General features: G+C 28.3%; 1 protein-coding gene across 1 annotated transcript; it reads left to right on the top strand.

Annotated features, from left to right (window-relative positions):
• The first annotated feature begins 6,659 nt into the window (after positions 1-6,659).
• Positions 6,660-14,926, top strand: LOC129291779 (carotenoid cleavage dioxygenase 7, chloroplastic). The gene is made up of 7 exons (XM_054929305.1): positions 6,660-7,463; positions 10,738-10,866; positions 11,428-11,559; positions 11,697-11,981; positions 12,897-12,979; positions 13,068-13,397; positions 14,695-14,926. Exons 1-7 carry the CDS (start codon positions 6,686-6,688, stop codon positions 14,845-14,847), a joined length of 1,890 nt encoding a protein of 629 aa, XP_054785280.1. The 5' UTR covers positions 6,660-6,685; the 3' UTR covers positions 14,848-14,926.
• The last annotated feature ends 436 nt before the right edge of the window (positions 14,927-15,362 follow it).

Raw genomic sequence — 15,362 nt, 5'->3', positions numbered from 1 at the left:
TTAAGGCTTCTTCAATGTCAAATGGTTAAATTTTAGAAAGAAATACACTGAAATGGAATACTTCTTTAAATGAACCTCTAGTTCTAACCATAACATCAATTTTACTAATGACGTGATCAATGGAATGATATTTACTATACTTCCAACCTCTTGGAGTATTGGTATGTGCATTTTCATTATCAATCTCAGGTTTAATGTTGGTTTGATTTTCCTCCTTATTACCAAATGAAAGATCACCAAGAGGAAGATTTATAGTCTCTTCCTCTTTTGTTTCAATTAAAGAGGATTTCTCAAATCTAACATGAATAAACTCTTCAATGGTTAAAGTCATTTTATTAGATACTTTAAAAGCTTTGCTATTATTAGAATAACTTAAAATGATAGCTTCATCACTTTTAGAATCAAACTTATCTAAATTATCTTCACCATTATTACATATAAAACACTTATAGCCAAAAACATAAATGAGACAAGTTAGGCTTTCTTTCCTTGTCTAGCTCGTATGGAGTCTTGCCTAATGGTACAAAAACTGAATGAAAGAAGGTATTCTAGTTTATTTATTCATTCTGAGATGTATTGCAAGGGAAACAAGGGTCCTAATTATACTACTATGAAGGAGATAAGCTTTAACTTAAAATGCAGGATTTACAACTATTACAATTGTTTAATTAAGGAGTTATAAATATTATGGCTAAAATTATATGGATGAAGTTATGGATAGAAAGAGTTACGAGAATGTTAATGCTCAATATCTGTTTCACCAAAGATTGACCTCATGTAAGCTCTATTAGTGATGTAGAAAGATATGCTCATTACATCTACCTAAAATATTTTAGGAGTTCTTTCTTGTTCAGCATTGCTCTAATCATCCCCTCTAGATTTCTATTCTTTCTTTTCACCACTTTATTTTGTTTAGGAGTCCTTAGGGTTAAGAATTTATGACCAATTCCCTGTGCCTCACAAAACTCAACAAAATTAGAATTGTCTAGGGGTAAACCTAGAGAAGCAAGATTCAGCTTGTTATGCCCACGAGCTTAGCATTGACCTATGCGATCTATAAAGGAATATGTCTTATACTCCTTAGGCTTAAAATGGGTAATCCAATCAAGATGTAGAGTGATAGTATAGCTGCACTCAAGATTGCTAAAGCCCTAGTTTAAAATGATCAAACAAAGCATATAGTGATTGATCAACGCTTTATCAAGGAAAAGATTAAAGCTAAGGTAATAGACTTGGCCTACATCTTATTTGAAAAGCAAGTTGCTAATATGATGACCAAGACATTGGCTTGAGAACAAAGTTTGATGAGTTCATAAACAAGTTGGAAATGACTAACATCTATTTGCTAGCTTTAGGGGGGGTATTGGAAGTGGGTCTTCACTTTCTAGCTAGGCCCATTTACCTCATAACCTTAGTTTTGCTATTTTTATGTTTTTGCAGGGAGAAAAGTGTTGTCATTTTCCTAAGCTCAGTTGTAAATAGACTTGGGAGTAGTTAATATTCTTGAGTAGGACTTGTATATAATTCTCCCTATATTTAAATCATCATATATTCTGTAATTATTTTCATATTGTTGAATTGCTATTTACTCTCTTTTTTGTTTTATAGAGTCAATCATCACGAGAGAAAATTATGAGATGTCTGTCAACTCTTCTCTCCTATATATATTGACCATTTCTAATGAATAAAATACACCTCTTTGTATTGCAACTCTCGTGACTCAACCACGAAACATAAACCTTCCCCTTGTGGACAAATACATAGCACATGTATAGATTAATTTAATATCTAAATTAATTGGAAGGGTATATATAGGATCATTCTTGAAACAATCATACTATAAATTATAATAATGAAATCTACAGAAAAATGAACACTTTATTTCACAAATTAAAAAGTGGAGGTAAAATATATTATAATTAATGATCGAGCTATTATAATGCAACTTGCATATTTTTTTCTCATTCATTGTAATTACCAACCTCTCATTGTGGCCGCCATATGATGATTACTTGCTCTTCTCATGCTATAAGTGTACTAAAAAGGATTAAGGTGCATTTTTACTTTTAAATTATTCTTTGAATAGCACTAAGTATCTTAATTTTTTTGTGAAAGCAATTTCATCCCTTAAAGTAATTAAAACATAGCATATTTGCATTTGACGTTAAATACCCCAACGTTAACCATTAAAAATGCTAAGACTTAGGTTTAACCGAAAATGCCACATATCATGTCAAGTGAATCCAAGTTAAGGTGTATTTTTGTCCTGAACTACTCTTTGAGAAACACACAGTATCCTAAACTATTTGCATCATAACAATTTTGCTTCTAAAATAATTAAAATGTAACGAAAATGCACTTTAATTTGGATTTATTTGACATGATAGGTAGCTTATTTGGTCAAACTTAAGTCCTTATCAGCATTTTTAATGGTCAACATTGGGGCATTTAATGTCATGGGCAAATATGTTATGTTTTAATTACTTTAAGGGTAAAATTGCTACTACAAATAATTTAAAATATTGAGTGCTCCTTAAAGAATAGTTCAAGAATAAAAATGGACCTTAATCTTGCTAGTAATTAAGGACAGAAAGACTAAAAATAAATCATATTTGGCCACGGAAACTTGATTCAAATTAAATAATTTATGGTGTTACAAAAACTATAAAAGTACAAAAGCACAAACAATGAAAAATTATTTTATATTAAAAAAACATAGATAGCACATAACGCACATAAAGTAATTCTGTATTTAAAATTACACAGCACATGTGCAGGTTAATTTAATATCTCTGAATATGAATTGGAAGACTATGTGTATGATTATTCTTGAAACAGTCACACTATAAATTATAATAATGGGCTCTGTAGAAAATGAATATTTTATATCGCAAAATATTAAAAAGTTGAGGTAAAATATATTATAATTAACGATTGAGTTATTATGATGCAACTTGCATATTTTTCTTCTCACTCATTATAATTACCAACCTCTCATTGTGGCCGCCACATGATGACTTGCTCTCCTCATACTATAAGTGTACTAGAAATTAAGGAAAAATATATTGTAAATTAATATTTGGCCACGAAAACTTGATTCAAATTATATAATTTATGGTTTTACCAGAAATATAGAAGTACAAAAGCACAAACAATGGAAATCGAAGCATTTTGTGTCTGCCACTAAAACTGCAACTCTATATTTTTATGTCCACCACATTTTTCAAATGCTGCCAAGCATACCCCACTTCAACAATTTTTCACTTGGTAATAAACTAACTAGCATTTAGTCACTTACACCAAAAAAAAAAAAAATACTATCAAGAACGGTTGTAGGAAGTTTTTTATGCCAGTTCTAGAATCAGTGTAGAAACCATCTAAAAGGACATTTGGTATAAGAATTGTAAGCGATGAACATGAAATAAGATGTTATACCTTACAAATTGCAATGATGTGGATCTCAGTGATGGCACGATGAGAGCATAAAATATTAAAATATTAAAAAAGCCTTTTATTTAAAGATTAGAAGATGAATCATGAATATATGGATATATAAGTTTAGAAAATATCTAACCAAATAGTTTAAACTATTTCGGTATAGTAGACTATACTTAAATATACTTAATATAAAAAATCTAATATGGTATTATGAACCATTCGATTGGGGACAAAAAAAACAAGAGAGAGAAAAAAAAGAAAAAGAATGAAGAATGAAAAAAAATACAAGACATTAAAAAAAGAAAAGAGAGAAGGAGAAGAAAAAGAAAAAAAAATTGAATACACATGAGGCCTCGGAGACTTAAAAAAGTATAAATTCAGGCAAGAAGAAAAAGAAAATGAAAAAAATTGAGAAAAAAAGTAGTAAAGAAAATATTAGAATAAAAAAAAAGTTTCACGTCCAAAGATTAAAAAATGAATCATAGATATATAAGTTTAAGAAATATCTAATCAAATAATTTAAATTATTTTGATAGAGTATAATATCCTCAAGCATACATAATATAAAAAATTTAATATAAAAAAGACTTGGAACAACAAGGAGAAGATGACCAGCATAGAGAAGTGGACGATGTGAGGAAGAAGACAAGTGACCAGCGAGGGTGTAAAGCCCTTGATAAAAGTGCGATAAATCAAATCTACGTTAAAGGCACAAAAGAGGAGGAGGGTTTTGGCGGAGAAATTTTACACTTGTTATTATATTAACTGGTGTAGAACCCTTAATAAAATTATTTTCATTTTTTTTAATAATCAGTATAGGAAGTAAAAAAAAAAACCACAACTTATTTACAAAATTACTACTCTTCATAGTTTTTATATACCGATTAAAATTTTGGACTTTTTACTCTGATTTTTTTAACCGATGTAAAATCATGTATGTACCTTTTGGAAAAAGAGTGGTGGTAGAATTTAATTATGGAAGAGGTCAACGCAATGTTTGCATAAACTTGGAAGGCAAAAATGTGAAAAACTTGAACAATATTAAGAAAAAAAATTAAAAATTTAGAAAGTCATGAACTCAACCAGTCTCTCCCTCCTCTACGATGGTTATCAATTAAGTACCCGTTTAGATTTCAGTTGAATATAATAGATTATAAAAATAATTAATTAAATAATAAATTTTAATCATAATTAATTATGTTATAATCTAATCTGTTTAGATACTATTTTTTTAAAATTAATTTTAACAGAATTAAAAATATTTAAAGAATTTATTTAGAATCAATTTTAACTGTATAAATTATCATAAAAGACATTACGTTTTAAAATTAAATTATTGATAAATTTGTATATAATATTGTTAAAGTTATTACATTTTATTTAAGAAGTAAAATATATTATTTAAATTATATATCTAATTAATTAAAATATTTAAATTATATTAATATTAACATTTAAATTTACATAACTAAATACTCTCTCTGTTAAAAATGTAAAGTATTTTTAATTAAATGTTACCCTAATAAAGTAATTACTTACTTTTTAACTAATCCTATCTTTTCATATTTACTTCTATTAAATATCCTACAATAAATATAAAGTTATTATTAATAGGGACACTTTTAAAAAAAATAAGGATTACAACTCAAAAGACTAAAAATTTCTTATATTTTTTAATATCTAACTCCTCAAAAATGACTAACATTTTTGAACGGAGGGAGTAACTCAATATATTTTAGTTAAAGTAAATTTAATAAAAAAAATATTTAATTCTTAAATACTAAACATCAATTTTACAATAACCAATGAAGATGATAATATACAAATTAATTTCTAATTATATCATAGATATGAGCCATAGCTAACGAAAATGTTAAACACTACCTTAAAATTTTGGTAATATAAAAAATATAGCAATGTAACAAATGACACAAAATCTCTCTCTCTCTCACTCTCTGAACCTTTACAACAATCTTTGTAATGACTCTCAATTTAAAATTAAATTAAATTAATTTTCATCTAACAATTAATATTTTATTTAAATTAGTTTTATAGTAAATGCTAAGCAAAGGATGGTAGTTAATATAAACTTATACTAGCAATTTTTTTGAGGATCCAAAATTTAAATTTTACTAAAAAAGAATTTATTTTTATTTTTATTAAATTCTGCATCTTTCTTATAATTTTTTGGGCCGTATTGTATAATTTTTTCACATGCTTTTTTTATCAACTTTTTGATAAGCTTTTCTTCTCTTTTGAACGCAAAAGAATGCAAAAGCTATGCAAGGGAACTTATGAAAAAAATTAATTTTTCTCCTAACAATCGATTACATGTCTAACTGATGTTTGGGTATTTTTGCGGAAAATTAATTTGTTTAACTAAAAAGTCAATTATTTTACTTATCCAAACATGCACTAAATAATTTAAACTCAAGTAGTCAAATTCAATTGTCTCAATTAGGGATAAGTTCTCATAATGCACAAGTTTTTTTTTTCTAAATTTAAACTCGATCATTTTGAGAATTGTTGAATATCTTACTATTTTGAGAATTTAAACTCAATCAATTTTTTTAAAACTAAACAAACAGTCAGACTGGACGGACCGTCAACCGATCAGGCTAACAGCTCAATCAAGTCAAAAAAATCATTTAAAAAGTTGGGCCAGGTCAGACCACGTTGGATAGACTTATGGATTGAGAACTAAGATCAAGCTAGAAACCAGTTAGATCTTGTTCTTAAAAGCTAGACGGCTCAAAAAATGACCCTTTTTCTTTTTAATTTTTTAATCATTTTTTAAAAAAAATGACCCATTTTTTAATCATTTAATATTATATTGTATTATGTGGCTTGTTAAATAATAATAGACTTAAAATATTTTAGTTTTATTTTTAAATTAAATAACAATTTCATATTTATTTTTTATATTTAAATTATTATAAATATATAATTTTTGTAATTTAATTATCACGTTATTGATTCCTCGACTATTGATTCAATTCAATTAGCCCATACGAACATAAACTATTGGCGTTTTCGATTTAATATTTGATTCGATTCGGCAAGAATCATGAATTGGTCACTCGCTCCAAAGTCCAAACCCTACAATGGCAAATCTGTAATTAAAGCATATACCAAGTGCATATCCATATCACAACTATTCCATCTTCATATATTTATAGCCGACATGTTGCCACCCTCAAGTGACCAACTGAACACAAACACACAAGGCTTCACTCTCTTCCGAAAAATGCAAACCAAACCATTGACGTTCCCTCTTCCTCCTCCTCCTCCATTAATTCCCTCCACAAAATCATCTACGGCGAACCAACCTCTATTATCTCCGGCCACCACCGTGCCTCGAGCTATATCAATCACCACACCAGACCCTCGAGTGGCGGTGCCGGTGCCTGTGCCGGTGCCGCCAACCATAGAGCTTGATGATTCTATAGCTGCCTTTTGGGACTACCAATTCCTATTTGTTTCCCAACGCCAAGAAACGATCCAACCAGTAACCCTACGCGTCGTCGACGGGGCGATACCGGCTGACTTCCCGTCGGGCACGTATTATTTGACAGGGCCGGGGCTTTTCTCCGACGACCATGGCTCTACAGTGCATCCGCTAGACGGTCATGGATACCTGCGAGCGTTCAGCATCGATAATGTGAGTAAGAGAGTGAAATATATGGCCAAGTACGTGAAGACGGAGGCTCAAGTGGAGGAGCACGATCCCAAGACCGACACGTGGCGGTTTACACATAGGGGCCCATTTTCTGTGTTGAAAGGTGGAAGGAAGGTTGGGAACACGAAGGTCATGAAGAATGTGGCTAACACTAGCGTATTGAGGTGGGGAGACAAGCTTTTGTGTTTCTGGGAAGGTGGAGATCCCTATGAGATCGAATCTGGTACGTTGGATACCGTCGGGCAGTTCAACATGATCGACGGCTCTGATTCAAATCAGGGCAAGACCAACCTTGATGGTGATGCATGGGAATTCGCTGCCGGACTCTTGAAGCCTCTTTTGTATGGTACGTTATCTTGCTCTATTTATTCCATAAATTAATATATGTATATGTATTTATGTATGATTTCTTTTATTCCATTACTCGGCATATATCCTGAAAAATTTGGAATAGTACCACTTCCTATCCATTATAATCCAAACCCCTATTATGTAAAATTGTTATTAGTAATGATAGCCTCATGAGTATCTCAGCGGCATCTTAAACTTGAGATTCTAGGATGAGATGATTTATATTTCTTTCTTAATTGAGTCAAGCACCTTTTGATGTGTATGTATGTATGATATACAGTGTATGAGCAGCATAATTAATATTAAGCTTTCTTGCAAAACTTGAGCTCACAATATGTTGTCAATAAAAAATAACTAATAATATTTGTCTTCTATGGAGAAAGATAATAATTAAAAGTGTTTGATAAAATATACTACTTTTCTATCATTTAATGTTGTTGAAATAATGTATTAAAACAAATATTAAACCTATAGGAAAAGTTACATGGAAACTAATGAAAATATGTGAAAATAAATTAAAAAATTATTGCATAGTGTGAAAAGAACTACACTATAACTAACAATACATATGTAGCTTATAAATAGTATCACTGTTTATTCTATATTTTGTAATAATTAGAATATTGGATTAGATGTGTGTGTCAACAAAGCAAATCATGTAAGTCAAAATAAAACAGCACTGCTGATTTGCAAAAGATCATGGAAAAGTTACAAAAGTCAAGAAGAGAACGTCATTTTCTCATTCTCCTTTGTATCTTCTATATTATATAAAAATAACCATTTTTCTAAAGTAATAATAAAGTGTAGTTAAAAATTTTTACTTCTTCCTATATAAAAAATTAAAATAAATAAATCAAGATTAAGTAATTGCATTTCATTATTTTTTTTTTTAGTAACTAGCCATAGCATATGTCAACCTTAGCTCGCATAAAATTTAAAGTGAGCCATATTGCTCATAACTTACCCAAAAAAAAAAAAGGTAACATTTCTTTTATAAATTTGAATCAAATCAACTCATGTTAAATTATAATTATTATTACAATTTAAAATTTAATCCAATTGTTTCTTCAAAAGGAAATAAAATTTTATTGATATTGTTATTTAATTTTAACTGTTAGTTACATAATTTTTTATTGCATTATTCCATTTTTAACTACTATAATATTATATAGCTAATCATTTAAATTGAATAGAATATATCTATATATATATAGGCATAATTATTTCAAACAAATGACAGATTAAATTATGGAGGCAGAAACAAGAAAATTGCTGTTTGTGGGGAGGGATTTAAATCTCATCAAACATTAATTATTTCCCATCAATAGTGCTCAAAAATTGATTTTTTTAGATAAGCTTTCTCTTTATAATTAATAATATTGAGAGAGCATATGCGCAACTTAGTAATATTCTTCTCACTTTGATTATTATATGTCGATGTGTGTGTGTGTGTGTGTGAAATATATAATAGAGATGGGTGGCCAAGTTGCTTGTGATAATGATGTTGATAAGCAAATAATAAAAATTTACCAAAGGAAATAGTATAATTTTTTTTTTGGTAGAAAAGGAAATAGTATAATTTGATGAGTGCTTGTTGGTAGTTGGTTTTTTGGACATGTTAGTACATAACACATACATGCGTGGTTCCCATGTAATTATTAGCAAATATAAAAAAAATAATAAATAAACATAAAATCTAATACAGTGCATCTTTAATTTTAAATTCATAAATTTAATAACCAGCTTTTTATACTGGGAAAAATATAGTGGCCCAAATCATTGTTGTCTCCTAGTTTTTGTTTCCTTTGGAAAACAAAACTCTGTTGACACTTTTGGCAGTATTTGCTATTTACACTTTTCCTTGTGTTTGTGCATTTGAATTGCTGCATATAGAATCTTAACGTCTGCCTTACGCTTAAGGAATTATGGGTTGGCCAAGTGCTTCATATAATGACATATGATGTAATTTGTGTCTAGAGATCAAATAATTTCTTACTTTGAAAGTCAGAGAAAATGATACTTTTTCAATTTAAAAAAATATTTAATCTTTTTTGGAGAATTGAAGTTAAGTATCAGAACATTAAATTAATAACAGTAAAATCCTTGACACAATAATTTCTCAAATATAACCTGGAAATATCTGTCTAAATAGGAGAGGGGTGTCTCCTTTGCTCTTACTTCAATTTCCCTCATTTTTGCTTTATCACCATTAGATTAATGCTTTTTCAAACGGTTGATATTTAATTTTTCATAAAATTATTATTATTATTTTACATAAAATTTGTAAATAGAATATCATAGTTTTAAATTGTTTTGATCAAAATTTTAATAGTTCAAATATATATTTATATGTAAAATTAAAATAATGATTTTACCAAATATTAAACCAGAACCATTAAAGTTTTGATCTAGCAATGGTGAAGAGAAAATGAGGAAAATAGAAAATAAAGAAAAAGGAGACATCCTTCCCCGATCCAAACAGAGACTAATTTAGACGAGGTAAGCATACATTTTACATAAAATCTTTTTAAAACTTATATTGTTTTTATGTGTTAAAGATAATAAAACTAATTTTAGCCCCCCGGTTCTAATGTACTCTTGCATTTTGACCCCTCCCCCAAGATTCAGTTCTAGTCTTCTAGATGAATCCTTGGATCCAGATAATTACAAATTTAAAATTTTTAATTGTAAATAAGTATTTAATTATTAAATAATGCAACTCTTATATTGTAACAAAATTTTTTTATCTGTGTTTGAATAGATATTTGCAACTCATTTTTTCAAAATTTTTGGGAAGAATCTAATCATTATTAATTCAACTTTTTTAGACTTAATTAACATTCTTTCTTTTTTTTTTTCCTTTTCAAATCCTTAAGTCCTTAATTCCAATGAAACTTAAGATAAGTCAATGATGATAGACACTATATACTTTTTATATTTTAAATTGATATTGACAACTATGTATAAACATTGTAATATTGGTATCAAATTTAAATAATCTAAATATACTGTGACAGAGCATAGCACTATTATTAACTATATTATGCTGCTGATACAAATAAAACATCATAAAATCCAAGGTGATGTTGGTAATACCAACTTGGTATTAACGTTAATAGTTAATATCAAAGTATATTGTTGTACTACACACCATATATGATTTAAATTTTCTTCAATACTATTTTTTCTGGTGTATCATTAATTTAATAGAATTTAACTTTGTCAGTAATTATATTAATTAATATGAGCGTATATATTCCATATAACAGGAGTGTTTAAGATGCCCCGAAGGAGGCTTTTGTCTCATTATAAAGTGGATGCTAGCAGGAACAGGCTGCTTACGGTGTCGTGCAACGCAGAGGATATGCTACTCCCACGCAGCAATTTTACATTTTGCGGTAAGTATGAATTTTTTAAATAGCACCATCGATGGTTCTTTTCTGTCATATTTTCATGGTAGGGACTAAATGGCTAAATGTGTAAAGTTCAGGTACTAAATTACATAACAGTATGAAAGTTGAGGGAGTGACTTGAGATATTTTTGAAGTTCAGAGACAAATCTACAAACTAATGTATCGTTTAGATTTTCCATTCTTTTAAAAATATTTAATGTATCCAATATTATCAACTCCATTATAAAAAATTATTGAATAGACTTAGTGCACCACCTCATTCATGCTCTATCTAATAAAATTATAATATAAATTTAATGAAATAAAATATTATATGTCATTATTTTTATTTAGTTTATTTTTATAATAGAATGATTATTTAATTTTAATTTTTTCACTTTAGTATAAATAACTATAAAATTAACTTATATTTAATGTTATTTGAATGTCTAGATAAAACATATATGACAATTAAAATAAAATTAAATATGATTCCAGGCCCAAGCCAGCAAGTTGGTGTAGTGATGGTGATTTATTTTTTTATTTTTTATTTTTGGGCTATTGCAGAATATGATTCCAAGTTCAAGTTAATACAGAGACAAGAGTTCAAGATTCCTGACCACTTGATGATCCACGATTGGGCCTTCACGGACTCTCACTATATCATATTTGCTAATCGCATCAAACTCGATGTGCTTGGTAATAAGCTTCCCAGTTCCCCCATTTCTTATTTTATTTAATTTTATTACTAACATTGAAAATGCAATATAAATAAATAATTAAATGTTTTAAATTAAAGTTTATTGTCCTATTTATAACTGAAAATGGAAGCGCAGGGTCGATGGGAGCTGTGTGTGGATTATCGCCAATGATATCGGCATTAACAGTGAACCCAAGTCAGCCCACATCTCCTATTTATCTGCTGCCTCGCTTCCCAAACTCTTCTCCTACTCCCAGAGACAGGGACTGGACCGTCCCTATTCAAGCTCCTTCTCAGCTCTGGCTCCTCCACGTGGCCAATGCCTTCCAAGTCATTTCAGACGATGCTGAGGGCAATTTGGACATTCGGATCCAAGCCGCTGCTTGCTCTTACCAATGGTTCAATTTCCGCAGCCTCTTCGGTAAGTTGATTGATGCCCGTACTATCCTACCATTATTGTAAAGATTTTTTAATTCTTAATATAAGATATTAAATAAAATATCAATTATATTTTGTTAATATTATTTTTATTTAAATTTATTAACTAAAAGGAAGGAAGTAATGTAAATTTTAAAATATTCATTTAAATAAAAATGAAATAAAAAATTATTATATTTTTAAATAAAATTAATAACTTAGTCTCTCTTTGATTTCTGTGAGTAATTAAAAGTTCATTATAATGGGGACTGGTGATGGTACTTTATTATTGTATATTCCCTTCATTTATATATATATATATATATATATAAAATTATATCACATAATTTAAGAAAATGTATTAACTATAATAATTATGTATGAAATTAAAAAAGTAAACTAAAATGCTCTATATTAATTAACATAATCATATATTAATTATTTTTTATTAATGTAAATTATAAAGAGTAATTTAAAAAATATATAATAAATATTTATTGAAATGAGTGATTTTTCTTATGAGAAAATACAAATCAAAAGTGATAGTTTTTCTAACAATAAAAAATGGAGGAAGTATTTTTTATATAACTAATTAGCAGAAAATAAATAGAGGCATTTAAGTTATTTACATTGTCTAAATTTTTTATTAATTTATCATTATTGAATGTATTATTTTTAAAAACATTTTTTCTCTCATATGTAACCCCTTGCCTTACTCATAAAAAATGTGAAATTGAAAAAATAATCAATTGTTCATGGTTTTATGGAAAGTCACTTGCAAGAAGGATTATCAACTTTTTTTTTTTTAAGATGACTTATATAAAGGATTGAGAGAGTATTTTACAAAGAGAATATATTTTTATACAATTTTTAATTAACAAAGAAATGTTTTTTTTTTTTTTTTATACATATGCATCAGGATACAATTGGCAACGACAAAAGCTTGACCCTTCAATTATGAATGTGAAAGAAGGCGAAAATGAGTTGCCTCATCTTGTTCAGGTGCGTGACCTTCTTCATGCATGGACCGGGCCCATTTTCATAGTAGGCCCAGTGTTTTAGCACAAATGTAAATGATTATTAATTTCAGGTGTCAATAAAGCTGGATGGTGATGAGAAATGCGAGGAATGTAGCGTGAAGCGAATGAAAGAGTGGAAAAAGTCGTCAGATTTTCCAGTGACAAATCCATTATTTTCCGGGAAAAAGAACAGATATGTATACGCAGCAACAACATTGGGATGTCGCAAAGCATTGCCACATTTCCCATTTGACACAGTGGTGAAGTTGGATTTATTAAGTGAATCTGCCCAAACTTGGTCTGTTGGAACTCGCAGATTTGTTGGTGAACCTATTTTTGTTCCCAAAACTTGTGATGATGATGATGATAGAGAAGACAATGGATACCTGCTCGTAGTAGAGGTCAGCAATTTTATAATTTGATAAATTAATTTCGTTCATTTTTTCCTTAACATGAATTAATTTCCCTCACATACTCCCTCCATCTTAAAATATAAGACATTTTTAAACAAATCTCATATTTCAATAAAGTAATTAATTACTTTCAAACTAACTATATCTTTCTATATTTATCCATATTAAATACTCTATAATAAATACTCCCTCCGTCCCAAATTATAAGACACTTCTGAAAGTGATTTATTGTCCCAAAATACAAGATTCTTTGATAAAATTAATGTTTCATTAAATAGGTTTATTCCAATATTATCCTTTATTTCTCTCTATTTAATACTAATTATATGTAGATTTAAAATTATTAAATGAAGGATATTTTTGAAAGTTTATATTTTTATTTTGAAAAAATAAGGTTGTTAAGTATATTTAATAAGATTGATATGTGAGATTTTGCTTAAAAGTATCTTATAATTTGGGACGGAGGGAGTATAAAGCCACTATTAATAGAGATACTTTAAAAAAAATAATGATTACATTTCAAAAGACTAAAAATACCTTACATTTTTTAACATCCAACTCTTTAAAAAATACCTTATATTTTTAAACAGAAGGAGTAACTTTTATGTTTAATTTTTCTATTATTAAACGCCCATTTTTTCCTTTTCTTTTTAAAGTTTCCCTATAGTGATAAATTGAAAATTTCTTTTCAACCATAGCGTGAACCATTGGCTTTGTATAAATGATGAAGAATAGTAAGTCATATACTTTTTATGATTAGTGGAATTGAACTGCTTGCTATGAAGTATTCTTTCTAATTTTTATTCTAAAGTCATTATCTTTGGTCTTTATTATCTGGTCCTCTATAAGCTGGCTAAAACTTTATTTCTAAATACATTTTGTTTTGATATTTCCTAATTAAATAAACAATGTTCTAACTAATTAACTCATTGTATTGGGGATAATTTTGATAATTCAAAAGTAATGATTAATTTTTTTTCTGAATTTATTGATATATTTTAAGTTGTTAACAATATTGAATTGAATAGTTAAGATCAGGACATTTTCTAAGCCAAATTTACATAACATGCATAACATATATATGTTTATAAATATTTTATACACATACATCGGATATCATCAATATCATTGTGTATTATTTATTCATCATGAACAATGCAACTCATCTCAAATTCTATATGAAGTATGGCATGTGATCTAGTTTCGGGAAAACAAATATTGGTTTATGATTTTTTTAAAAAATGTTAATTGTGATTTTGTGTTTTGTTTTGGATCATTTGTGCAGTATGCTGTGGCAATGCAGAGATGTTATCTGGTTATTTTAAACCCAAAGAAGATAGGAGCAGGCAATGCCCTTGTGGCCAGACTAGAAATCCCAAGGCATTTGAATTTCCCTCTAGGTTTTCATGGATTTTGGGCCCCTGAGAATAAGTTTTAATTTGATGTATTCATATTATGATTATCATATTATTCTTTTATACTCCCTCCATTTAAAAATATAAGGCATTTTTTAAAAAGTTGAATGTTTAAAAATATAAGGTATTTTTAGTCTTTCGAGATTTAATCATTATTTTTTTTTCAAAAGTACCTCTATTGATAATAACTTTATATTTATTGTAGGATATTTAATAAGGGTAAATATTGAAAGATAAGATTAGTTTAAAAGTAGGTAATAATTTTATTAGGAGGTAAAATTTGATTAAAAATACCTTATATTTTTAAATAGAGGGACTATCTTTGTAACATTAATATTGTTATTTGTAATCGATCAATATACAAATGTTAGTATGTAATATACAATATGATGCACTATTCAGCTTATTTCTCAGTCTCGATATAATGCACATCATCATATCTAGTTACATGTCCAACTATGAGTATCCATATAGTTGGCAAATTTGAAGTAAAAAGCATGAAAATAATTTCTTTCTTTCTTTTTTTGTTATGAGGCCT

The sequence above is a fragment of the Prosopis cineraria genome, unplaced genomic scaffold, assembly GCF_029017545.1.
Source record: "Prosopis cineraria cultivar Desert tree isolate PC_DT_omini unplaced genomic scaffold, ASM2901754v1 PC13, whole genome shotgun sequence".
Classification (NCBI taxonomy): Eukaryota; Viridiplantae; Streptophyta; class Magnoliopsida; order Fabales; family Fabaceae; genus Prosopis; species Prosopis cineraria.
This window is presented reverse-complemented; position numbering and strand designations above follow the sequence as displayed.

Excerpts from the sequence above, each read along its gene's own strand:
- LOC129291779 (XM_054929305.1), top strand. The coding sequence starts at position 6,686 with ATGCAAACCAAACCATTGACGTTCCCTCTTCCTCCTCCTCCTCCATTA. Across the intron at positions 11,982-12,896 it reads CAATTTCCGCAGCCTCTTCG|GATACAATTGGCAACGACAA; the intron begins GTAAGTTGATTG and ends CATATGCATCAG. Across the intron at positions 12,980-13,067 it reads AGTTGCCTCATCTTGTTCAG|GTGTCAATAAAGCTGGATGG; the intron begins GTGCGTGACCTT and ends TATTAATTTCAG.